The sequence below is a fragment of the Prionailurus viverrinus genome, chromosome C2 (assembly GCF_022837055.1).
Source record: "Prionailurus viverrinus isolate Anna chromosome C2, UM_Priviv_1.0, whole genome shotgun sequence".
Lineage (NCBI taxonomy): Eukaryota > Metazoa > Chordata > Mammalia > Carnivora > Felidae > Prionailurus > Prionailurus viverrinus.
Genome location: NC_062569.1, coordinates 92456344 through 92483517, shown reverse-complemented (window position 1 = coordinate 92483517; position 27174 = coordinate 92456344). Strand labels below are relative to the sequence as shown.

The 27174-nt window shown below is 35.2% G+C and overlaps 1 protein-coding gene across 3 annotated transcripts in view; it reads left to right on the top strand.

Moving 5' to 3' along the window:
• The window catches only part of STXBP5L (syntaxin binding protein 5L), a 398449-nt gene extending 373138 nt beyond the window's left edge, over window positions 1-25311 (top strand). For all 3 annotated transcript variants that reach the window (XM_047876610.1, XM_047876607.1, XM_047876609.1), the window contains 7 exons: window positions 3155-3325; window positions 5660-5899; window positions 13921-14281; window positions 19707-19872; window positions 22297-22408; window positions 24073-24293; window positions 24857-25311. In XM_047876610.1, the coding sequence (XP_047732566.1) occupies window positions 3155-3325; window positions 5660-5899; window positions 13921-14281; window positions 19707-19872; window positions 22297-22408; window positions 24073-24293; window positions 24857-24898 (1313 nt within the window). In that variant the 3' untranslated portion in view covers window positions 24899-25311. The remainder of the gene's footprint in view (window positions 1-3154; window positions 3326-5659; window positions 5900-13920; window positions 14282-19706; window positions 19873-22296; window positions 22409-24072; window positions 24294-24856) is intronic.
• Window positions 25312-27174: the final 1863 nt, after the last annotated feature.

The following is a 27174-nucleotide window of genomic DNA, read 5'->3' as shown; positions in this document are numbered from 1 at the left end:
AGGGAAGGGTTTGTAAAAGGGTATAAACTTTCAGCTATAAGATGAGTAAGTTCTGAGAATCTAATGTAAAACATGATGACTATCGTTGACAACACAGTAATGTATAATTGAAATTTGCTAAGGGAGAACTTAATGTTCTCACAAAAAATAAATAAAGTGATGGGCATGTTAATTAGATAGTGGGAATACATTCCCAGTTTGTATATATATCAGTGATGTGCAATTTATTATTTTTTTAATGTTTATTTATTTTTGAGAGAAAGACAGAGTGTGAGTGGGGGAGGGGCAGAGAGAAGAGGAGACACAGAATCCAAAGCAGGCTCCAGTCTCTGAGCTGTCAGCACAGAGCCTGACACGAGGCTCGAACTCATGAACTGTGAGATCATGACCTGAGCCAAAGTTGGATGTTTAACCAAAAGAGCCACCCAGGCACCCCTTGATGTATACTTTAAATGTTACAATTTTAAATGTCAGTTTTACCTCAATGAAGCTGAAATTTTAACAATAGTTATTTCAAGTTAAAGCATTCTATTCATCACCGACAAAGCCTAAGGCAATGGTTTCAGTAAGAAATTATTTTCCCTAAAACTGTAAAGTTAGTTTTAAACATCCATTTAAATGAACAAATTATAAGTTAAACTTTAAAAAACAAATGGTTAATTATTGAAAAATAAAGAGGAAGAAGCTCTTTGAAACTTTGCATTTCAGAGACTAACCATTAAACTCAAGGCATATAAACCTTTGCTCATTCAAAGCATTTTTAACTTTGACAACAAAAATATAGCCAAGAAAATTTTGCTATAGAAGAATCAAATTAAAACTGGAGATAAAAATTAAGCTCATCAAGGGGAAGACTAAGATTCTGTCCATCCAGGTTTTCAGCTTAAAATTCTTCAGAAAAAATATTCTAAAAATAAAAGCTTAAAAACCTCAAAAAAAAAGTCAGCAAAAAAGTAGAGAATGTTGACAGTCAAAAAACACTAAAATAAAGACAAATTAAAAATTACATAAACCTTAGTTTTGGGATTACGATGGCAGAGATGTCCTGCTGAACCAGGCCAGCAATAGCACAGCTCCTAGCATGTAGCTCCAGAATCATCAATGCTGAGTCACTGACTTTTTTTTTTAAGTAAAACATTATCCTGTGTGGTTGGACATTGTTTGGGGCTGCAAGCTTCTGAGTACACCTCATAGTTTCTGTCTGAGCTTCCGAACTTCCTAATATCCTTTAATAAATTCCTTTCTTGCTAAAACAAATTAATCAAGCAAACCAACATTAAGTCAATTAACAAAGCAACTTTTCCTCCAACCAACACATCATGTCTGAGGAAGGGGCAACTCTTTCCAACAGATGTATGGCTTATTTTTGCAATTTATACCCCCAAAGTTGTCCTTTTTAATTCATTCTAGTTAGTGCCAGTGTTGTGTCAGATGTTGTTAGTGCCAGAAGTTGCTCTCAGTATTTTTGCTGTTTACAAGACTACATTTGATAGTGCAGGAGGGGTAGAGCTCTTGACTTCAGCTTCCCTATGGCTAACTCATCAAGGGATATTTCTGTCTTTCCATCTGGGAGATCTGGGATTTCTGAAATCTGTGTTAATACGGAAGATGACTGGCCCCAAAAGACTTGGATCTCAATACGCATTACACAGGCTGCTCCTAAACCCTACTATATGTGTCTTCAAAACTTCTACCCCTTACCAAAATATTTTAAAGTGGCCCTGTGGCCCAGTTTTTAAGTATATACACAGTAACTGAGAAAATCTGGATCCAAATTCTGCCCCCATGAATACTATTTATATATTATTAGATACTTTTCCAAAGTATCCAAACCCTTTTTTCTGAGCTTCAGTTTCCTCAGCTGCAAAATCAGGATAATAAAAGGATCTACCCTGTAGGGCTGTTATTAACCTTAAATGGGTAGCGTTAGGGCACCTGGGTGGCTCAGTCAGTTAAACAGCCAACTCTTGATTTCTGCTCAGGTCATTGTGTCACAATCACTGGGCATGGAGCCTGCTTAAGATTCTCTCTCCGCCTCTCCCATTTTTTACCCCCCCCTCAAAAAAATTAAATGGGTAATGTTTATATAGTGTCTGGCATTTAAATATTTGATAAATGTTAACTCTCCTTTTTGAAAATAGTAAAAGAAACACTAATGCATATAAATGGTAAGACCTAATTGTCATGCTTGCACTAGCTCAAGGATATCCAGAAAATGGACACTTTTCAAATTCTACAATACAGAAAAGCTATAATGGAGTGGACACTTAGTACCACATGGACATTAAACATGATTCTTCTCCATTTAACTCTATTACCCTTTGAATGTCCAAAGCACATTTTAAAATGTATTCTGAATATTGCAGAACTATGAGATGATGTTTCAAATATTATATATCAGGATTAAAAAAAATAAGACCCATTTTTAGTGCTATTATTTACAGGTTTTTTAAGTTCTATCACAACAGAGCTAAACTCATGAGCTCTAAGTAAATAGTACTATTTGTCTGGAATAAGAATGACAATAATAATTTTTGTTCAGAATTTACCATATACTAAGAAGTGTTCTGGCATGTGACATGAATTATCGCAAAATATCCGTGAAGTAGATAATATTCCCAACTTACAGAAAAGGAGATTAAAGTATGGAGGACTACAATAATTTGTATAATTTGTAAATGGTAGAATTAGGATTTGAGCCCAGGCAGTCTGGCTTAAGAGTCATTATTCTTAAGTACCATTTTCAACTGCACAGTAAGATACTTCCATTCTATATTTTAAACTCCAAGCACTTGAGTTTCTTCCAAAACTTATATAAATAGGTGCATATTTAAATTATGCAAAAGAAAGTTGAATACTATAACCTATTTTGTACTGCCATTAAATGATAAAATACTTAATGGAGACAATAAATTTTAAACTATGTTAACAGTCAAATATTAAAAATGAACTTATGTTTAATAAAAATCGTATGAAGTTTTTGGCTAACTACTGAAAATGTGACTCACTCTTAAAATAGTGAGGACTTAGCCATCTTTGTATGTTTTGAAAAAAATGAATTATCACTCTTCATTTACTAATCTACACATTCAGATTCCTTTATATATGAAGATTTACTTGTGGTATTTATGCTGCCTTCTTCCTCCTGGTACAGATCATGTAAACGGACACTGCACAAGTCCAACCTCTCAGAGTTGCAGTTCTGGAAAACGTCTGTCTAGTGCTGATGTTTCAAAAGTAAATCGCTGGGGTCCTGGAAGACCACCATTTCGGAAAGCACAATCAGCTGCTTGCATGGAAATTTCTTTACCAGTCACAGCAGAAGGTAAGTTAAACATACAAATTTTTGTGGATACAATTAAAATTTGATATACCATAATAATGAGAGCTAGAGGGCAAGGGATATAAATTACATGTAAAAGATATTTAAAACTATAGTCAGCTCTCAGCAATGAATAACTGAGAGATTGGTCAAACTGTGGCCATGATTCCAAATCCATTCCTTGCTACACCTCCTTCTTCATCTCTAAAACCAGGATGGCTCTGCTTATTGGTAGACACCTTCTCTTGTACAAAGGGAGACCTATGCTTTAATTTGTTCTGAAGACCCCCAGCAACAGAGTCTCCTTCCATCTCAATGGTGAGCTTTTAGTGTCTCTATCTGTAGTTAATGTCTTGCAACCCTAATTTCCTCAACTGTCAAGTGAACGTGACCAAGAAAAAGGCAAGATCTTGGGGCGCCTGGGTGGCGCAGTCGGTTAAGCATCCGACTTCAGCCAGGTCATGATCTCGCGGTCCGTGAGTTCGAGCCCCGCGTCAGGCTCTGGGCTGATGGCTCGGAGCCTGGAGCCTGTTTCCGATTCTGTGTCTCCCTCTGCCTCTGCCCCTCCCCCGTTCATGCTCTGTCTCTCTCTGTCCTAAAAATAAATAAACGTTGAAAAAAAAAAATTAAAAAAAAAAAAAAGAAAAAGGCAAGATCTTAAGTTCTTAAGTTTGCAATCTTCATCTTCATATGTTTTTTAAATGATTGCTTATTAGTGGAATGAGTATTGGAGCAGGGATTAAAGTATAAGAGCTAAAAGGCCAGAAAGTTTTAGACAGGGAGGAAAAAAGGAATCTTCTAACTTAGTGGCTACTGTCTTGCTGACAACTTTAGGGAAAGATATGGAAAAAAAAATCTTAGGAAGATTTTCTATGGTAATTCTAGTCTATAAAGTAATTCCCCATTTACCACCCCTCAATAAATTTGATAGTAATGACCTATATTACTATTCAAAAATTTTAATTTAAAAACTATTTTAATTATTATACCATACTAAATCTGGTTCATTGACATGCAAATAATGAATTTATCTCTCTCATAGGTGTCTGTGAGAAACAACCTTGAATGTTGATACACTATGAATGAAAAAATTTTGAAAGCATTTTAGCTAGGATTTGTATAATAAAAGCAAAATGTAAAGGTTATAGAAATAGCACTCTTAATCACTGGCTTGAGAGTTGAGAATTTTGACTTTCAGACATTTCTGCCTCTAATTTGTACTGGATTCTGGGGAAATTGCTTAACTCTGTATCTCGGTCTCTAAATCTATAAAGTTATATAGATTATATCCAAGCTCCCTCTCATCTCTAAATTTTATTACGAATATTTTTACAGACTTGCTGAGGGATATAAGGGGGAAATTAGGAATACTATATTTGTCTTTCTAGAAAAAGGATAATCTAAGGAACTTATATTTAACTCTTTTTATAAAAATGAGTCACACTTGTACCTATAAAGGAAGGAGTGAATATGTAGAAAAAAAGGAATATGAGGAACTTGTATTCCAGAGCAATTATAAGAACAAAACCTGCCTCGAGTTCCTTTAACTGAGGATGAGTTTATGCTTGTTGGAGTGTGCACATGTATGAGTGTTGATGAGCAGGAAAACTTGCAACTATCCTGCTTCCTGTAGGTGGGCTGAAGCCCCCTCAGAAAGATTACCATTAACAATGAGATGGCACGGTCTATAGCTTCTGATCCGGTCCTAGGAAAAGTTACAACTGGATTTGGATTCAAGGTAGGTAACCTGAAAGTAGTTCCGGGATACGACATTTGTTCTTTGGCCTTGGTAAATACTCCAATTTTTACAACTATAGTTACTCCAAATATAGCAAAACCAAAAATTGTGTTAGTTAGGGACATGTATTCACCACAGAACATTTGTGACCTTTCAGGTAAGTAGTCATAATTTTGTCCGTAAGAGGGAATTGCCAAGAAATCATTAGGAATATTTTCAATAATTGAGATACAGAAGCATAATTAAAATGGTACCAGAAATTCTTGTAACCTTTATTACTTAGACTAAATATTTTTTCCCCAGATTAGAAAATTTCAACTAATAGAGGAGGTAATGTAGGGGAAAAAACATGGTGACCTGGAACTCTGGAGTCCCAAGTTCTGGTCCCAGCTCTGCCTAAGTTTATGATTTATACTTCTGGACTTCAGTCTCTTCATTATCAAAATAAGCTGGTGAATTGGACAAGCTGTCTTCCAGATCAGTTAACAAGGAACCAAATTCTACTTCCCTCTCATAATTTTGTTTTTCATGTATGAAGTCTGACTTTACTTCTTATAGAAATACACTAACTTAATTTTTGTTCTTCTAAACATCCATAGAAAGCCGAGAGAATTCCTATAATCGTTCTAGAAGTTCGAGCATCTCCAGTATTGACAAAGATTCTAAAGAAGCAATTACAGCACTATACTTCATGGAGTCTTTTGCTCGGAAAAATGACTCTACAGTCTCCCCTTGTTTGTTTGTTGGAACTAGTCTGGGAATGGTGTTAATCATCTCCCTGAACCTACCTTCAGCAGATGAACAAAGATTTACAGAACCAGTCATGGTATTTCCAAGTGGTAAGAGTTCTTATTTTATTCCTTAATTGCTATTTTTCACATTTTGACATAAGATAATGTATAACATTAATTTGTATTGATCTGGAAGACTATAAGCATTCTGTATGTTGGAAACTATTGAGAATTTCATAAATCATATACTACCCCAACATTTGTCATATAGCAACTTACCATTCATTAGGATAAAATAGTATAATCATTTCTATGGTAGTAAACTGTATAACTGCCCACCTAAACAATGCCTTGGGGAAAAAGTTTCTGAAAAACACTAAGGAAAACCTTAATGCAAAAGTTAAAGTATTTAATGAAGTACTTCTCTAAAGTTCTAGGCCAGAGCAGAGCCTATATCATCCCTGACAAATTCAGAACAATTAAGTTAGAAGCACTACATAGCTTTTGAAAATCTTCAGTAAACTTTCCATCTTGTTTCAAAAGCATACCACACAATTTCTTTCCTTTTTATCCTAGCGCCTGAAGAATTTGACCTAAGTTATGAGTACTGTTGCTAAAGCATATATTTTTCTTAAAGCAAAGTATCTTCTTCCTACTTGAATTATCTTTTTTTCTTTTCAAAGAAATGAATGTGATTCCTCACGCAATTCCTTTGAACATTTAAAATTTTGTTCTCAGTAACTTTTGCTTTGTATTTCCTATGTATAAGAAATGTTTTTCAGACAGTTTTTAGGTAAAAAAATAAAAAAGGAATTTTATTAATATATAGGATAAGGAATTTTATTTTAAAAGAATACATATATACGGTATGCCAGGTTAGAGAGAGTTTTGTTTTCTTAACTGGTGTACCAAATTCTTATAGATATTTACTTAATGTAGGTGGAATAGTCAGCTCTCTCCTAGTGTGGCAAATTTAGATAAACGTATTTATGTGTATGTGTATGTGTTAAATAACAGAAGTTGATCTTCTCACACTTCTGGAGACTACAGGGCCAAGATTAAGGAGTCAACAGATTTGGTTTCTTCTGAGGCCTCTCTCCTTGGCTTGCAGATCACCAAAGGTGCCATGTGTTCACATGGCTGTCCTTCAGTGTGCATGTACCCCTAGTGTCTCCCTATGTATGCTAACTTTTTCTTAGACAGACACCAGTTTGGATTAGGGGCCACCCTAACAACTTCCTCTTAATTGCTTCTTTAAAGGTTTTACCTTCTGAGGTACTGGGTTCTAGGCCTTCAACACATGAATTTGGTGGAGACACAATTCAGCCCATAAAATGCATTGTATTTTAAAAGTTAATCTGCTAGGATCACTGTATTTTAATTGTAAACATATTTCACGATGAGAAAACATCTCTTACTACATTCCTTATTTTAAGGAAATATGCACAATTCTCTTATATTGGTTGAGTTAAAGCCAGATTAGTGAGGTCATAATGAATTATTAAACATTAATTCAATCCACTATTTAACTCAATAAGTCGTTATACATATTGGACACCTAATATGTGCCAGGCATTCCTCACAAGTTTAAAGGTGAAAATTTATCTCTTGTGTACAAAAGTTTACAACCATAAGTGAAAGACAGTTTTTTAAGAGATATTCTAAAAAATGTGGTTTTCTATTTCACAAGCTTAGAAATAAACATTCTCTGGAACTGACTTAACAGATCTCTCAATATTGTAGGGAAGTCCTTTAGCATTCTTAGCAAACAGACATAGACTAAAAATGATGGCAAATTACAAAATAAGTATAGATTTAACTTAATAATGTGGTATCTAGTTAGTAAGTAGTTGCAAAGCTTTTCCTCATCTAGTTAAAGATATATAATGGGAACCTGTCTTCTCCAATTTTCTATGTCATTATTCTCCTGTTCCTTCCAGACTTTAGTTAATATCAATACCAGCTCACCAATTGTAACAAATGTACCACATTAATACAAGATGTTAATAAAGGACAAAGGGGTCATATGGGAGCTCTCTGTACTACTTGCTCAATTTTCTGTAAACCTACAAGTGCTCTAAAAAAAGTATTTTTTTAAAAAAGAGGTATACAATAGAGAAAACTATGAAGCTGGTTTCCAATGTGTTTTACAAATAACCATGGAAAAGAGAGAAAGCCTAATTAGAAGATCATAAGAGACTACTATGAACAATTATATGCAAATAAACCAGACAACCTAAAAGAAATGGATAAGTTCCTGGAAACATATAACATACCAAGACTGAATCATAAAGAAATAAAAAGTCTGAACAGATCTATAACTACTAAGGAGATTGAATCTGTAATCAAAAACCTCTCAATAAAGAAAAGCCAACTCTTTTTTTAAGGAATCTTTTCACTTTAATTTACTGTGGTTGTCTTGACAGCAAATTCTATTCAATGATATGGAAATTTGAACTGTACTCAATCATTGAATTTTAGAGTGGAAAAGCACCTTAAGGTTATCCATTCCCTGTAGTTATGCCTTAGTCTGTATCAGAATCACTTGGAGGGTTTGTTACAACACAGATTATTGGTCCCCACCCTCAGAGTTTCTAATTAAACAGGTCCGGGGTGGGGTCTGAGGATTTGCATTTTTAACAAGCTTCCAGGTGATGCTGTTTCTACAAATGCCACTTTACATAGGCTAGGATGGAAAAATCTACAATTCTTTACTCCTGTGCAGGGAAAAACACAGTGCTTCCTCCTTCTGTGTGTTTCTTCTGTGTGCCTCTTTCAAACTGCTTCCACACTCACAACATTTCTGACACCACATGTGGAGAGGTTTTTCCCCATAAGAAGCAGGTCTTTGCAACACCAGCTGGGTGTCCCACAGTTTAACTCAATTCTGACACTATCTGGAGATAATTGTCAGATTCCACAGGTTAAGAACTCATTCCCACAAAACTGCTCCCTCTCTTTCCTTTAGATGTCAATCACCAGTCTAGTTTGTCACCTGTGCTTCTGACACATTGGCTATAAATCTGAGGTTCCCACAACCCCCTCTTTGGGTTCAATTAATTTGTTAGAGTGGCTTACAGAACTCAGGAAAACTGTTTACTTACCATTTACCAGTTTATTATGAAAGGATACAGATGAACATCCACGTGGAAGAGATGCGTGGGTAAGGTATGTGGAAAAGAACACAGAGTTTCCATACCCTCTCCAGGAGCGTCAGTCTCCCTGCACTAACACCTGTTCACAAACCCGGAAGCTCTTCAAAGCCCTTCCTTTTGGGTTTTTACGGAGGCTTCATTACTTAGGCATGATTGACTAAATCATTGATCATTGGTTGAATTCAATCTCCAGGCCCCTCCTCTCCGGAGATTGGGAAGGGATGGGACTAAAGGTACCAACCCTCTAAACACAGCTGGTTCCTCTGGCAACCAGCCCCTATCCTTGGGTAAGATCCAAAAGTCACCTCATTAACATAATAAAAGACACCTGTGTTTTTCTCCTCCTTGAGGAAATTCCAAAGGTTTTAGCAGCTCAGTGCCAGATACAGAATAAAGACCAAAATAAATGTTTATTATAAATCACAATATCACACATGCAAATTCAGCTTAATTACAATCCTGGTTAAATTTATTTCTCCCTGCTTATTTATATGCCTGGGCAGCTGAACATGGCTGGAGAAAAACATAACCACAATAAATAGTCTCATTTTGAAATAAATCACCAATAACTTCAAGTAGGTTCCTATGCTGCTGGGTAATATCCTCTCTCCCACACTCTCAATCATATATTTTCTCCACTCTCCTCAAACCTCAAATACCTCCTCCACTATTTTCAATGTCAGCTAATGACCATGTGTCCTCTTTTACTGAGAAAATTGAAACAAGCATATAACTTCAAACACCACATCTACCAACCTGTCTGCTTATATCTCCATGGTCTCTGTATTCTCTCCTGTTATTATGACTAAACTGTGTAAGCTCCCAACTTGGCCAACTTCTCTATTTGTATACTCAAAGTCAATCCAGCAACTTTTCCTGTTTCCTTTATACCTAATTGTGTAATTATAGTTATAATAAATACTTATCTTTCTGCTAGATCAGCAAATAAACATGCTGTTCTTTCTCCCACTAAAGGAGAAAAACTTGGGGTGCTTGGCTGGCTCAGTCGGTACAGCATGCAACTCTTGATCTTGGGGTCGTGAGTTTGAGCCCCACAGTGGGTGTAGAGATTACTTAAAATCTAAAAGTAAATGAGTAAATAAAAGAGAGACACTCTGTCTTGAATCTATCCCTCTATAACGCTCCATTTCATTTCTTTTTCTTTAATGCAAAATCTTTGAAATGTTTTTGTTATATTCACGATTTCAAATTTTATTCTTTCATTCTCTCTAGGCTCCATTCTAAACAAGCTTTCTCCCATACCAATCAATAAAAACCTTTGTCTGGTCACCACTGACCTCATGGCTCAATCCAATGGTCAGTTGTCAGGCCATGTATTACTTGACATATCAGCAACATATTACCAAGTTTACCGTTGTCCCTACCTTAAAAACACTTCACTTGGATTCCAGAACAGTATATTTGCCTACTTTTCCTCCTACCTTTGTAGCCATTCCTTCTCAGTCCACTTTACTGGTTCCTCCTCATTTCACTAGACTTAAAACGTAAGAATGCCCAGAGACAGACTCAAACCTTTTCTGTTTTCTATTTACATTCGAGGACAAAATGACTTTAAACCTGCCTCATGACTTTAAATGCCATTGAAAATCTAATGGGTTATATATTTTTTATTTATAGTCTGGAATTGTCTCCAAATTTCTGACATAGATATCCAGTTACTTGACATCCACTTGGATATCTATTAATCGTCTCAAACTTACCATGTCCAAAATCGAGTTCCTGGTTTCCTTTCCTTTCTCCCATATTCATTACCACATCTGTTCATGACAATTCCATCCTTCCAATTTCTCTCGTCAGTAACATTAGAATCATCCTGGACCACTGTTTCTTTCACACTCTGAATCTAATTTATTAGCAAATTCTGTTGGCTTGACTTTTATAGTATCCTCAGATTCTGACCATTGCTTACCACTTCTATTGTTACCACCTGATTGGAAGAAACTTTTATCCTTTCCTTGCCTTGATTTATTGTAGTAACCTCTTAACTGTTCTCCCTTTGGAATATGGCCAGCAGAAAGAGTGATCATGTTAAATGAAAATTAGATTACATCACTCTATTCTCAGAATCTTCCTTATACCAGGTAAAAGTCTGAGTCTTTACTGTGTTCTACAAGACCCTTTATAACCTGGATCCATCTCTGATCTCTCTGATCTCATCATCTCTAAGTCTGCCCTTTGCTGCTCTAGAAAGTCAAGATCTGAAAAGAGTTTGAGATTTTACTTTATTTGCAAGCTATTAAAGTTAGGTTTCCAGTTTTATGAATGTTGATAGAAGATAAAAGACTCCTGGTTCAGAGATGAAAGATAATCAGATATCTGACCAGTAGTCAGTATATCAGCATTTTGTGCTGGTTTCCTGAGTCCTGATTCTCACAGTATGAGGCAAAGAAGCCTTCTCTTCTATATTAGTCTGCTCAAGACACCATAACAAAATACCACAGAGAGGGTGGCTTAAATAACAGAAATTTATTTTCTCACACTTCTGCAGACTGAAAATCCCAAACCAGTGTCCCAGCAGTGTTGGTATCTGGTGAGAGCTCTCTCTTTGAGTTGTAGACAGCTGCCTGTACACTGTGTTCTCATAGTGTTTCTTCTGTGTCCAGAAAGAGTGAACAAACTCTGGTGTCTCTCGTTTTAAGGACACTAATTCTATCAGATCATGGCCCTACCCTATGGCCTCATTTAATCTTAGAGGCCCCATCTCCAAGTACATCCACACTGTGGGTTAAGTCTTCAACCTAAGAATTTGAGAGAGGGGAGAGGTAGAAACATTTAGTCCTTAACACCTTCTACTCTATTAAAATTTAATCATACCTTTTCCCTAGAGTTCTTATCTCCTTTCCTGCTTTATTTTTTTCCTTAGTATTTATCAGTGTCTAATATCTCATATATATACTTAGTTATCATATATGGTCTATCTCTATCATCTAAAATAAACTCTAGGAAAGTAGAGATTTATCTCTGTTTTATTCACTATTATATTCCCTAAAACAGAACCTGGAACACATAGTAAGTCCTCAATAAATATAAGTGAAGGTTGTAGTAGGGTAGGCTGCCATTGTGGAAAGCTGGAGTAAGGTATACTTCCAGCCAGTGAGACCTCCTTCAAGAGGAAAGTCCTAATTACTTGTGTGGTGAATTATTTACCATAGACTGAACTGTGAAGATCTTATTATACAGGACCTTAAATTTAAGCTTACTTTGCAATGAAGTGTATTTCTGAAATAGTAGTGGCTTACAATTTGGACTTTAAGTTTGTTTTTTTTTTAAGTTAGGAAAGATTAATGGCAAGTCATAAAGATTAATAATACATATTTGAAAAAACTTAAACCCTGTATAAACCTAATGGACAGAATATAATCAAAGCATTTTTTTTTTATCACAAATTAGGAGACAAAGCAGCTGTTTTGGCAAGGGCAGATTATTGAGAAATTGTCATTTTGATGCTGACAGTTTGTAAGCATCAGGTATAAGTAAAATGGCTTCCAAAATGTAGATTTCTTATCTTTTTAACCTACCTTAGGGTATCTCTAAATTGAGGGTGCTAAGATATTTATAATTAGAAGAGTTATCCCATGACAGGTAATTAAGGAAATGTGGCTTTATAGAAGAATGAATCCTAGATGAATTCTAATTAAATCACTTGTCATAGCTTTGGAAATCCCCCCCGCCCCCCACCCCACCCCGCTTCCGGAACACTGGGAGAGCTGTTCTTTTATTCCTTGATGAAGTGCCCAAACCCTGCTCTCCTAACTTCTTCAGTTCCCTTGTAGGACATTTGCAAGATTCTTCTTTTTAAAGTGGATTTTAAAACACAACTGGGATGTTAAATCATCTAAACACGTTATTTTAAATTTGATTAAGTACTTTAAGTTATAAAGTACTTTAAATGGAATGTATTTTTATTTATTATCCTTCCTTTTACAAGTGTCTGTCATATGTACACTTTTGAGGCAATATTAGCCTAGGTTAATCCCCTTACTCTCTCTACATGATGTCAGAGGACAAAGGGAAAAAAAAGGCTCTTGGGCATTGCTTACAGGAGTCTGGTAATGTCCCAATCTGTCACAAGTTGCCTCCCAAGTTTTATAATATCCTGTTTATAATATCCAGGACTGGTAAAAATAGCCCATAGGTAATAATTTGGCATGGATATTCAAACTTGGAGAATCCAGGTGAGTATACTTCTTTTCTATGTAAACATGCATAAGCCTGCGTAAGAGCCAAAGGAAGGTTTTTTTTTTTTCTAATACAATCAAAATTGCTAGCATGAACTCTATATGTCAAAATTTCATGAAATTTATTCCAGGTGTTCAATTTCAGAAGAAGAAACCGTTTTCTAGTAAATGAGCCTAAGAAATAAGGAAATAGAATCAGATGGCATGATTTTTTTCAGTTGGAGTTATTTCAATAAATGAAAATTATAAATGTTCTAAAATTTGCTTTTAAAAAAAGGATTTTAAGGGAGACTATATAGTATAGCAAAAGAATACTGGATTAGAAATTAGGAAATGTGAATTCTAGTCCAGGCTCAACAACCAACCTGCCATCTGACATGGCCCAAATCTGGGCCTCCATCTTCTCATTAATAAAATGAAAGGATTTGGGTGCTTGGCTGGCTCAGTTGGTAGGGTGTATGTGACTCTTGATCTTGGTAAGTTTGAGCCTTACAAGGGTGTAGAGATTACTTAAAAATAAAATCTTAAAAGTAAATAAATAATAAAATGCAAGGATTTGACAAGCTGATGTCTTAGGCCCCTTTTAGATCTAACATTCTATGATTCCAAGTTATTGCAACTGATGAACTCGCAAATCTACTGATTTATGTATATTACTGCAATATTGTAGCACTATAAATTATAAATAATTATAATATAAAGCATTTATTGTCCATGAATAACAGCTGTTTTAGAAAGAATTTCACATGCCAGTGATATGAAATTTTTTTTATAGGTACATTCCTCTCGCTGAAAGGAGCTGTGCTAACATTCTCCTGTATGGACCGAACTGGTGGATTAATGCAACCGCCATATGAAGTTTGGAGGGATCCAAACAACATAGATGAAAATGAAAAATCTTGGAGAAGGAAACTGATCATGAACTACCCCTCTCCATCCCAAGAAACAGGAGATCATCAGTATACAGTAATCTGCTCAGAAAAACAAGCCAAAGTCTTCTCACTGCCTTCTCAGACTTGTCTTTATGTTCATAACATCACGGAGACATCTTTTATACTGCAAGCAGACGTGGTGGTCATGTGTAACAGTGCCTGCTTGGCATGCTTTTGTGCCAATGGGCATATCATGATAATGAGGTACTTGCCTTCTTTATAAATTGTCTGGTAATCACAACAGTGTGAATAAGGTACAATTTTGAAAAGTATATGTGTAATGTGCAATCAAGAAGCAAACAGATCATTCTTTCATTATGTTTGTGAATGTTTTATTGTTTGACAATTTGAAGAAACTCTGGGTTTTTTTTTTAATTTTTTTTGTTAAAAATGCTTTGCATTCTGAATGAAATACACATATTTTAATTGATTTCAAGGAATATAAGGAAAGACTGATTTTTCTGGTCATTCACACAAGTCAAGCATTTATTGAACATATGTATCTCCCATATACTATGCTAGTCATGAAATATAAAAATGAATAAGCTATAAGGAAAAGAAATTAACTTACTTTTACTATGTTTTATAGTCCACATAAGTATTTTACATACAGAATTTAATTTGATCCTTATGGTTTCTGTAGGACATAGGAAAACAAAGTATTATTTGCATCCTCCATTTTACATATGTTAATAAATTAAAGTTTAAAATTTTTTTTTTCAACATTTTTTATTTATTTTTGGGACAGAGAGAGACAGAGCATGAACGGGGGAGGGGCAGAGAGAGAGGGAGACACAGAATCAGAAACAGGCTCCAGGCTCCGAGCCATCAGCCCAGAGCCTGACACGGGGCTCGAACTCACGGACAGCGAGATCGTGACCTGGCTGATGTCGGACGCTTAACCGACTGCGCCACCCAGGCGCCCCATAATAAATTAAAGTTTAAATCACCTCAGGTTACAAGTCTAGGAAAAAGTGAGACCAGCACTGAACAGTATACTAAAAGTCATCACTACAACTGAAATATAACACTGTGTAAGTTTAAGGTATACAGCACAATGATTATATATACACACACACACACACACAATATATATATAATAGTAACTTCACTCTGTGTGTGTATGTGTGTATATATATATATATATATACATGTATATATGACTACCACAATAACATTAATTAACACATCCATCACTTCACAGAGTTACATTTGTGTGTGTGTGTGGTGAGAAGTTTAAGATCTAATCTTCTAGCAATCAAGTATACAATACAGTATTGTTAACTATGAGTCACCATGCTGTACATTAGACCCCCAGAAGGTATTAATCTTGTAACTGTAAGTTTATGCCCTTTGACAACCTTAATAATGTGCTATCAGCTGAGAGATTTCATTATACTGTTAGTAAACTAGAATAAAATTCATGAGACACAAAATTAATTACCTAGTTATTTTATGAATTCAACAAACATTTAATAAATATAACCTATGTAGAAGTCACTGTCATTCATTTTAATACATCACCTGGTTCTAAAAATTATTGAGACAGTTAAGCATTATACTAGGCTTATGAAAGATATAAAAATTAGTAAAAACATAGTCCTAATCCTTAAAAAGCTTACTATCAAATTGGGGAGATAAGACAGATACACAAATAATGATAACACAATGAACATGTATATTCCAACAGAGGAAATATAGGATTGAATCTTCTAGTCACAAACTAAGTTCTCAGAATCAAAGTCATGAGATAGTTGGTATATGTTATTAAATACAAGATGTTGGGAGGAAAGTAAACTGGAGAGAAAGATTGGGGTAAATTATTGAGGACCTGTAATGGCAGGCTAATGAGTTTGATATTAATCAGTTAATAGGAAATATTGTTTTTAAAGCTGCATTTAACTTGCTCTAGCTATACATCAGGAAATACATATAAAGAAAGAGCTTGAAATGGTCTTCTGAACTAAAGTTTTAGCTATCTCGAAAGCAAGATGGAAACAGATGTGAGGGATAATTGAGGAAAACTTGCTAAATATAAAACTGATTGTGAAAGGTAATGGAGGCCATTAAATCACAGGATTAGAAGAGAATTTAACTGAAAATATTTAATGAACCTGGGTAGCAGCGATGTCATTAAAACAGGAAATAAGAGAATTTGGAAAAGCTGAAAATGAGAAATTTGAGAATGAATTCTTGGAATATGAGGTGTTTTTAAGTGATCCCACAGAAGTTTGACAAGCAATTTTAGGTTCGGACTGTTAGAAAAATATGGAAGATCCAGCTCTGTTAGTCATCTATATAAATGCATTAGTGAAAGTTACAGCAGTGAATGAGATCATCAAAGAAGATAGTATAAAAAGAACGGAGAAATAGACTGATCTGGGTACAAAAACTTGGCATATCTCTATATTTATGTAGTAGAATAAAAACAAAATCCAGCAGAGGATATTGAGAAGAAGTCATCAGAGATATAGGAAAAGGAGAAGAATAACTTCATGAAATAAAAAGGATAGAAGAGTATCCAAACAAAAATAGAAGACCACCAAGAAAACGTCAAGAGGAGTCAGATATAGCAGAGAGGCCAAAGAATTTGAGTAGAAGAAAAAACACTAGGCCTGGCCTGGCAACCAGTAGGGTATTAGTGATCCTTGCAAAACAAATCTTAGAAGCATAGTGGAGGCAAAAACAAAATTTTCAATGGAGAAAGAGACAGTGGTATAGATCATAAGTTGACAAACTACAGCCAACAGGCCATATCTATCCTGCCCTTCCTGTAATCTGATATTGTACAGCTGACAAGCTAAGAATGGATTTTACATTTTAAAATGTTGAAAAAAATCAAAGAGAATATTTCATAATATGTGAAAATTACATGAAATTAAAATTTCAATGTTCATAAATAGTTTTTGGAACACAGCCACACCCATTTGTTTACATATTGTCTAGCTGCTTTTGCATGACAAGGCAGAGTTGAGTAGTTATAACAGACTATATGGCCTACAAAGCCTACAATATTTACTATCTGGCTCTTTAATAAATGTTTGCCAACCCCTGGTATAGATTATTTTTTCAGGAAACCTTGTGGTAAAAAGATAGATGAGGGACAGGAAAGTAGTTCAAGAGCAAAACTTGGCTTTCGAGAGTGTTTTCATTGTTAGATTTTCTTTAATAGAGGAGACATGTAAGCCAAGGAAAAGTAGCTACATAAAGTTTAAAAAAAATAAAAAAAATCATTTACTGTCTACTTATTCTCTTAGATATTTCTGGTTCTGTCTGTGTTTCTCTGTTTCTGTTTTTCTTTCTCAAACTATTTTTCAGTATTTGTCATGAAAATCATTCCAGTCTTGTTTGAAAATGAGGACTTAACTCCTAGACATGCCTTAGTTTTGAGGGAAAAAAAAATGTGTATCACACATACCCTCTCCTCCCCAAGCTCACATTTAGTCACTCAAAATTTTTCTTTTAAGTTAAAAGACGTTAAACTGTTGTCACAATTGAAATTTTTAGTTTGATAGTGATTACTTACCTTGTTTTTGCAAAATTTTAGTGAGTCTCGTTTTCTCAAATGATACTGAGTATATCTGAAAATTAATTTCCATTTAAGTAAATATGTGCTGCCATCTACATTTATGAGGAGGGAAATTGCTTGAAAAATGAAAAATAGAGAGTTTAAAAAACAGCAGGAGTCATAGCAACAGGAGAATTAAGATGCTATCTCTGTCTTCCTCTGCTCTATGTAAAAACTGCTTTACATGGTAATGGCTACTTTAATATTAATTATGTCTTAGTGGAAAATCTTCATGTGTTCTTGAGGATCTCAAAAATATTTGGAAGGAAATTACCTTGAGATGATTTTAGTAATATATATAATATGTAGCTTGAAGAACTGAATCCTTCAAATTGGCATGCTCCTGACTTTGATCATCTTCCCATGCTAAGTATTTTCCTAGATATTTCCAGATCCTATCAGAAATTACCTCTACTGAGTCCATTCTTCTCAAGACCTAGTTTTCTGATAGTTGGCAGGTAGCTGATTGCTTACATGCTAATGTACCCAAACCTAGAAAGTAGTAGAAAGGCATACATGAGTCTTATCTATAAATGTGTTCTCAAACTGGGCTTTTAGTGAAAACCATTGTTAGTTACGTGATACTATTTCCTTATAAAGTGTCCCTGCACAGAAAAAAAATCTATTTTTTCAGCTTTAAAAGCACTTGGTTCCTGGTTCTTAGCAAGTAAATTACTTTTTGCCATTTCCAACCTGAAGTAATTAAACCATTTTTGTTTTCTTCCCTTACTTTTATTATGCTACATAAACAATGTAGCTTATCAGAAAAGTCCATTGGAATCCCTTCCCCACCGCCACCCATTAATTTGACAGAATCTAGCATGGAAGTCTGTTTAACCGGGTTTGTTTTGGCTCACAGCCTAAAGACCTCAATTACTTGAAATGTCATAACATATTAAGTCTTTGAAATCCAGTACATATTTTACACTTACAGAATACCTCAGTTCATGCAAACCACATATCAACTGCTCAATAACCATATGTAGCTAGTGGCTACCATATCGGACAACATAGTGCTAGAACCTCGTGGAAAGCTTTTTCCAACTGTGCACATTTCAGATCCCATTCTATACTGTAAAGTTCTAGGGCTTAACTTGTAATAACAAACTACTTTCATAAGAGAAATAAGTACGTTTTTTTCAAGGTACTGGTTTTATGATCTGGGATAATTTAAAATCATCATGAACGCCAGAATCAGTTGAACAATTTGAAAGCTGGAGATTTAATGACAAGTCTCTTTTTATCCTTTTGGTATTAGAGGTGTGATTTAAAAGCAATGAGACCAGTTTCTTCAGTAGTTTGCAAAACTGGCTCTTGTGGCCATATCCAAAGGGACATTCTGATGAATATTTAAGCAAAATTTTGGGCTACCACATAAGGAGAAGATTATAGCTATTTGGTAAGACACTGGAGATGAGTGGTATTCATTTAGCTATGCCTAATTCTGATCTATTATTTATAACTTATTCTCATTCCCGTACAGCCCTAACCATGTTTATTTACTAAGCATGCCTTCAGTGCAGATGTCCTAAGTCATAGGTAATTTTTATTTCCTGTGTGTAGAGGGAGTAGAGGAATGGGGAGCAAAGCCACTCCATGGCCAGGCACAGTGAACTGGATCCATTCCATGTCTTCATCAGTGCATAACCTCCTCAGACTCAGGAGTTTTGCCTTAAAAGGAGACAGGAGACCAAGTACTTTCTAGTGGTGATGTTTCTCCCATAACCAAAGACTGCAACCTTTGGTTGCAGGAACCTGTGAAATGCTGCAGAAAGTATTCTGAAATTGCTGGCCACTACATTTAATCCACCCTTCAAACATATTTGCTAAGTATCTGTGTGGATTAAGAGAAAGAACCAGGCCCAAAATTTTTTGTGTGTATATAATTTTATGTGAAAGTCTAGTTTTTTACCAGAGACTTCAAGAGAATAAAAAGAAACAAACATTAAACAGTGGTATAAAAATAAATGTTTTTATGTAAGGAACTGTACATTTTACACAGAGAAATGAAAGCTTCTAACAACGTGAATATGAAATGTGGATTTGCTTTTTTCCATTCAGCCTACCTAGTCTTCGCCCAATGTTGGATGTTAATTATTTGCCACTGACAGACATGAGGATAGCACGGACATTTTGTTTTACCAATGAAGGCCAAGCGTTATACCTCGTCTCTCCTACTGAAATTCAGCGGTTAACATACAGCCAAGAGATGTGTGATAATCTACAGGTAGGTCAGGCACATTTATGAATACACATTGGATATGGTTGTAAAAAGAGAATGAGAGAGATATCTAATAGCTAAATATTATTGGGCCAGGCAATAAATATGCCTTCCCTAGATGTTTTGAATATATGTTCATCATTGTGACCCTGTCAAGTTTAGTGTGGGTGTAGTTATACACAGAAAAAAAAAAAGAAAGAAAGAGGGGGACTGACGGGGAGTATGCAAAGATCATACGTATTAATGGTTGAGTTTTTGTTTGGTCATTTTATTGTTTTTTTTTTGTTGTTGTTTGTTTGTTTGTTTGTTTTACTATGGAGAATCCCCTGTAAGATTATAAACTCTCCCTCCAAGGTGGGGACTATGCACGTGCACACAAAAATCTTGCATACAATTCAGGGAGTTCATGGACTTTTTAAAAAAAGAAGTCTAAATTTTAAGAGCCATACAAAATAAATACATATCCTGTGGGTTAGTATTGGGCATTTGTGTTTTATCATAGCAGTGAGCAGAGCTTTGAAACAAAATAAATATAAAAGCTTATCAAAACCTTAGATAACCTAAACGTGGTTACAAAAGAGCATCTTAGAGATTTAATTGGTTCAACCCCTTTATTTTACAAAACAGAAAACTAAAACCCATCCATTTTAATAGAGAGGTTAAAAGTATAAGCTCTGAACTATTTAAGTTGTAATTTGCCCACTTGTATAACTTTGGGAATTTTGCTTAACTGACCTGTATGCTCTGCCTTGGAGCACTGTCATGAGAATTAAGTAAGAACTGAGCCCAGTGCCTGGAATATAGTATGTTTTAAAAATAAATAATAATGTTCCTATTATTGTTATTCAGCAAATGCTTGTTGAGTGGTTACCATAAGCCTGGTACTTGGCTAGGTTCTAGTTAAGATATAAGTCTCTACCTGCTAGTGTGGAGGAAGATTAGTCAACAGACAAGCACCACACTCTGTCTGACAGAAAAAGACTGTCTATATGTGGCTGTGCCAGTGCTGAGGAGACATGGAACAGAGGCCCCTCGGTTATGGGATAGCAGGGAGGGCTAGTTAGAACAAGGTTGTAAAGGATGAATAAGAGTCATCTATAGGGATGGGTGGCTGGGAATGGAAAAGGATATGATATTCTCGGCAGAGTGGTGTCATGCAAAAATTCCAGAGGTTCAGGAAATTGCCAATAAACTGCAGAGTTAGACAGTGAAAAGGGTGGAGGGATAGTACTGGGGAATTATTCAAAAGTAGATCTTGGAGCACCCTGTAAGCTCCTTAAGGAATCTGGCATTTATCCCAAGGGGAACAGGAAGTCATGGAAAAGGTTTAGCAAATTTGTTTATTAAAACTAATATTCTGGTTACATATAGTTTTGAAGAATTTGAGAGAACAATTAGGAGGTAGTTTTTTTTCAATAATTAAGGCCAAAAATAACAGTGGCTTAAAATAAGGGAGTTAGCAGTGAGAATGGAGAGAAGTTAGCAGATTTAATAGTAAGAGTGTAATCAGTTGGATTGGAAGGTTGTTAAATATAGCAGTGAGGGAAAGGAAGGGATTAATAATTATCCCTGGGTTTCTGGCTAAGTAAATGGTGCTGCCACTTCCAAAGAGAAGGGATCCAGGAGGAAGAGTGCGGGTCTGGTGAGAAGAGGTGAGAGAGAGTCACGCTGCAGTTCATGGACAAACTGATATTAGGTCACACATCTATTGACTTTTGGTTGAAGTTCCTTCCTCCATACCAATGATTCTCAAATTTTGGTCTGCTTCAGAAAGACCTGAAGAGCACAATAAAAATATAGATAACCAAAGAACATTTATGTAGGTTCTGATTTAATATGTATGAAATGAAGCTCAAGCACCTGTATTTCTAACAAGGTATTTCTCCAGTCATTCTAAAGCACGTCAGATATTGAAAACAACTGTGTCTCACTATGCTGCCTATTTTGACTCATTTATCTTGAATCATTTCCTAATTTTGTACTTCATATAAAAATAAATCCAAACTTCCTCCACATACTCCCAAAGGCTTCCTACTTCATAGGTTAGTCCATGCTTAGTTCAGGAAGGGGGTTCAGACAGGAAAGAGGCTATAGTAATTGAAAAAGGAAAAGCAGTCCAGATTGTGAGTCACTGATCAGGTGGAGATTAATCCTAGGGTAAATATATTGCTTCTCATGCTTTCTAACTGTAAAGGGGAGAAGAGAAGAGGACATAAAAATGAAAATTTAAAAATGTCAGTTACAGGAGAATGGAAGGAAAAGGAGGTGGAGAAAGAAATGCCAGAGAGAAAACTGGGAGGAAAGCAAAAATCACCAGGAAAATATATGGAAAGCAGATTGTCTTTTCATTATGTGCTTTAGCATTCCACAATGTTTTATTATTATTCATTTATTTTTACTCTAATGCTTTTTTGTTTGAATTTGATACAGGACATGCTAGGAGATTTGTTTATTCCCATAGAGACACCAGAAGCTCAAAATAGAGGCTTTCTCAAGGGACTCTTTGGTGGAAGTGGACAGACATTTGACAGAGAAGAGCTCTGTGAGTAAACTCCTGATTATGAAGCTGTATCACAAAGTAGAAGACCTGTTTGTGTGTGTGTGTGTGTGTGTGTGTGTGTAACTTAATATAATATGTGATCTCAAATTCTAGACTAGGGTTTTTTGCTTCTGTATCTTGAAAATTATTTTTTACCAAATATGAATAAAATCAGTTACTTAATATTAGGAAATAGTTTAATAAAAATACTGCATGCAATTCATACAAATAATTAGTGAGCTAATAAATCTCATTTGCAAATAGATCATACCCACAAGGCAGGTGAAGATATTCAGTTACTGAATTCTGGAAAAAATGTTTATGGATCTGCTACCTTGAAACCACTGCTGGGAAACAGATTCTTTATCCAGAACATAGGCTTATCAATGCTACAGAATAAATTACTTTAAAATTCTTCCAGTGAAACTCTGACAAACAATAATTGAAAAGGAGTAGAAAGATACTAGGGAACATTTTCAGAAAGAAAAATGTGTTTTCCAGAATATCTCACCACTATTTAGTCTTGCAGATCAAAACTCCTTTTCTCTTGAACTTTTAACCAAGCAGAAGATCTAGATGCCTCCATATGATGGAATATTTTTCAGCCATAAAAACAAATGAAGTTTGATACATGCTACAACATGAATGATACTTGAAAACACCATGCTAAGTTAAAGAAGGAAGACAAAAAAGACCATATATTATATGATTCCACTTACATGAAATGTCCAGAATAGGCAAATCCATACAGACATAAAGCATATAGTGGTTGCCAGGCACTGGGACAAGGACAGATCAGGGAGTGACTGCTAATGGGCACAGAGTTTAAACTTTTTGGAGTAATGAAAATGTACTAAAATTAGATAGTAGTGGTAGCTGCATGACTCTGTCAGTACACTGAAAACCACTGAACTGTGGTATATAACGTATGTGAATTGTATCTCAGTAAGTCTCTTATTAAAAAAAAATAGATCTTAATTCCATGCCTAATGTTACATCCTTGAGAATGCTCACCAAATTTCTACCAAGATAGCTGTCTTTCAATAAAAAACTTCCTTAAAACTCATTCAAATTAAACTGAACTTTGTAAATGGTAGAGAAACTATTATCCTTTTATAAAGGAACAGAATTTCAACATATGTATGCTCGTGTCCATCAGGCATAGACCCTGTTCTCTAGTATTTTACTTCCCCCCAACACACAATTTAAAACAGTAACAACTGAGGCCTACAGAGGATGACAGCAAGATGAGCAGAGATGGTAGGAATGAAGACTTGGGCAGAAGTTTAAACAAATGAACTGGCCTAAGATTGGAACTATCCTAATATGGGTTAAATATGAAATCGCCTATATTGTGAGCAACTGATTCAGCAATGTCAAGAAGGGCAGTGATGCCATATTGCATGGAACCTGCATACACACATACACATACACATACACATGAAGACAGGCAGTAACAACACAGTTATCTCGCAGTCTCAATCTCTTTCATAGGTGGGTAAATGCTAACATCTCCAAATACACGTCTGTGATAGAACCAAGTATACCTCTCTCTATATGAGAATTATGATGATAGAATTTAATGTAAGTACTTTGGTGATAAGCTTGATTATAATTATTTGAATTACTGACAATGTGTTTTTAATTGCTATGGCTTAAACTCCCAGTTGGGGAAGCTTCAGCAGGAAAAGCATCGCGCAGCCTTGCACAACACATTCCTGGCCCAGGTGGTATAGAAGGGATGAAAGGTGCGGCCGGAGGGGTGATGGGAGAGCTGACTCGAGCCCGGATCGCACTTGATGAGAGAGGACAGAGGCTAGGAGAGCTGGAGGAGAAAACTGCAGGCATGATGACCAGTGCGGAAGCATTTTCCAAACATGCACATGAGGTAAACTGCTTAATATAGGCATCTTTACACAGCAATAGCTTTAAACATTCAGGTCCCCCACGAGAAAACCCAAACAGAGATGCCACCGTAAGTAATCCTGTGTGAGAGCCAAGGTAGCTTGAATCTCATTATAAGTATTGTAATTCCCCCAGTATTTGGAATAAAAATGTTTTTAAATACTATAGTAATACTGCTTTACCTTAGGAGATAATTTAAAAGAAAATTATTCATTGGCTCTGATACATCGTATCTGTATTGTGCACCTGCTACTAGAAAGGTGCTTAGGTACATTACATGATTCCCTCTCAAGCAAAAAAAGGTGAGGGGCACAAGAAGCAAGAATCCACACACTACTTTTTGCTTCAATCATTAAAAATCAGCTGAGTCTTTACAGCTTGATTATTTTTAAAAAATCTTTCTCATATGCACCTTATTTCAAAAATGAAGTTATATAAATTTTGCAATTTAGTTAGATATGCATGATTAGCTCAGTATGAACTTGCTTTGATTAGTACTTTTAAAGACTTCTAAAAGCATTTTATTGTGACTATTTTTCTTTGCAGTTAATGCTGAAATATAAGGATAAGAAATGGTACCAATTCTAAACTTCTAAAGAAGCTGTTGACTGCTTTGAGAAACCATTATTCAGGGAAACCAAATTTATTCCCAGCATCACTATTCAACTTGCTAGAAGCCAGTTTCTTCTACAAAATGTTCCATTACAGTCCATCTGAAGTTATCATAAGGGAAATTTATTAGAGACACCGTATAACCCAAAGGCTGGAAACCTGGTTAAAATCCCAAGACATGGCTGAATTTGCCTTTTCCCAGCGTGGAATGGAGCTATCATCTTGGCATGTCATTTGCTAAGGATTTACATTTAGGAACTACGGGGAGTCCTGCTGATTTGAAAAAATCCTGTACAAACAAAAGCATTAATGCACTTAATGAAAAAAAATCTTTGCATGATAAATTAACATCTTAAGAGGAAAAGAAAAAAAAAACAAGCATGTTGTGACAGAAGAAAAAAAGATTTATGGTAAACTATTTTTATAAATTGGGCCACACCTGACAATTTAAAAAATCTGCATTAGAAGATATCAGTGTATTTCAAGTACATTTGCCATACCCAACTGAAAAAGAAAAGAAAACCAGAATTTTCTTCTCATCTATAATTTTCATTATACTATGACATTATTGAATTCTTATGGCAAGAGTCTGATTAATGTTTCTCTCTCCATAATATTTTACATCATCATGGTTATCAGTCATAATTATTACCAGTATATTAAATTATTCCTAACACAATTATTTCCATTTCTATCATCTCCAGAACAAGTTGCTATTTTCAGTCATAAACCAGGTAGGGCTCGGTCACCTCAAAGCATTTTTTCAGTCTGGCTTGTGCTCTGTAGGGGAGTTGATGATAAGTTTGGGGAAACTAGATTATAGGAACAATGCAGTTAGCTTTGAGAACTGATTTCACACACTCTGGTTTCAGTTTCTAAAGTGATATATTTTTAAGCCTCCATTTGTATCTTTGTCTGCCAATTACACAGTATATTACTGTTCAAGCCCAGTGGGGTCTTCAATCCAAAGGTGCTCTTGCAGCCTGACACTCACAGACCAAACTGGTCATTTTCTTCAGTATGATTCAGTAAAACCTCAGTTAATGTTTTGGGAAAGGGATTCTGATTTATTTCATTTCTGACTAACAAGGGCTTTCATTAGTAAATACTTTTTGGTTCAATACTTACTATTGAAAATCTTTATAAAATTTTTGCTATCTTGGCCTTAGTCACCATCATGGACAACAGAAATACAGAGAGAGTTTAATTATACAAAAATCAATAATTTTGTCACTCACTGGGCTATAAGCCACAAACTGTCAGTAGACACCAAACACCTATTCCTTATTTAAAACTCTTTTAAAGGTGGAATAAAGAATATCCTTAATATGATAAATGTTCTCTGTCATAACTCTAACAGTGAACTACTAGAGGCTAAATGAATACATTTGCCATCATTATTTAACATGATTCTGGAAGTTAAAAGTCATAGAAAATGAATGCATGCAGATTCCAGGACCCATCCTGTAATATGTTGTTCCTTTGAAAAGAATATTTTTAAAAAATTAATGGGTCTGTCTTACTGAATTTTGATTATTCCAGGTATTATTGGATTTGCATTTGTGTTTAAGAATTCACATTTTCCTGCAGTCCAAGTTATTTTAGTAGCCCAAAATAGTATTTATTTGTGAGGTTTTTTTTAGATTTTTTTTTATTATTAGTGGTTTTTTTTTGAAGTGGTACTTTCTTTAAATGCTCTCAGTAATTTTGAGAAGAGCAAAGATGATAGAGTCAGAAAATGTATACCAAGAAACCATTTCTCAGAGTCCTTGGATTCTCCTAATTTCTCAAAAAAGCTTCTCCATGAATCTCACCATTCCTGAGAACAGCCTTAGAGTAACAGAACTTGGAAATACAAACATGAAACATAAGATTATACAGTAAAAATATTAAACCTGAGATCAGAGTTTAGAAAACATTGGCAGCCATATTGCAGTACACTATTTGTACCATCAGTTTTAAGAACTCACTTTTCTGATTTTCTGAACAGATACTTTATCATTTCTATAACTTAAAAAAAAAACTAAAAGAGCAAAATATTATTTTAGGAACAATGAAATTCAGTCCAAAGTGGCATCAAATTCAATGACTGTCTCTGAAGGCCTCAGTAAGTTTGTATTTAACTTGTTCTACATCTGGGTTTCTCAACAATGTCACTATTAATGGAAAATTCTTCATTGTGGGACTGCCCTTTACATTGTAGGATGGTTAGCAACAACCCTGGCCTCTATCCACTAGATGCCAGTAGCAAC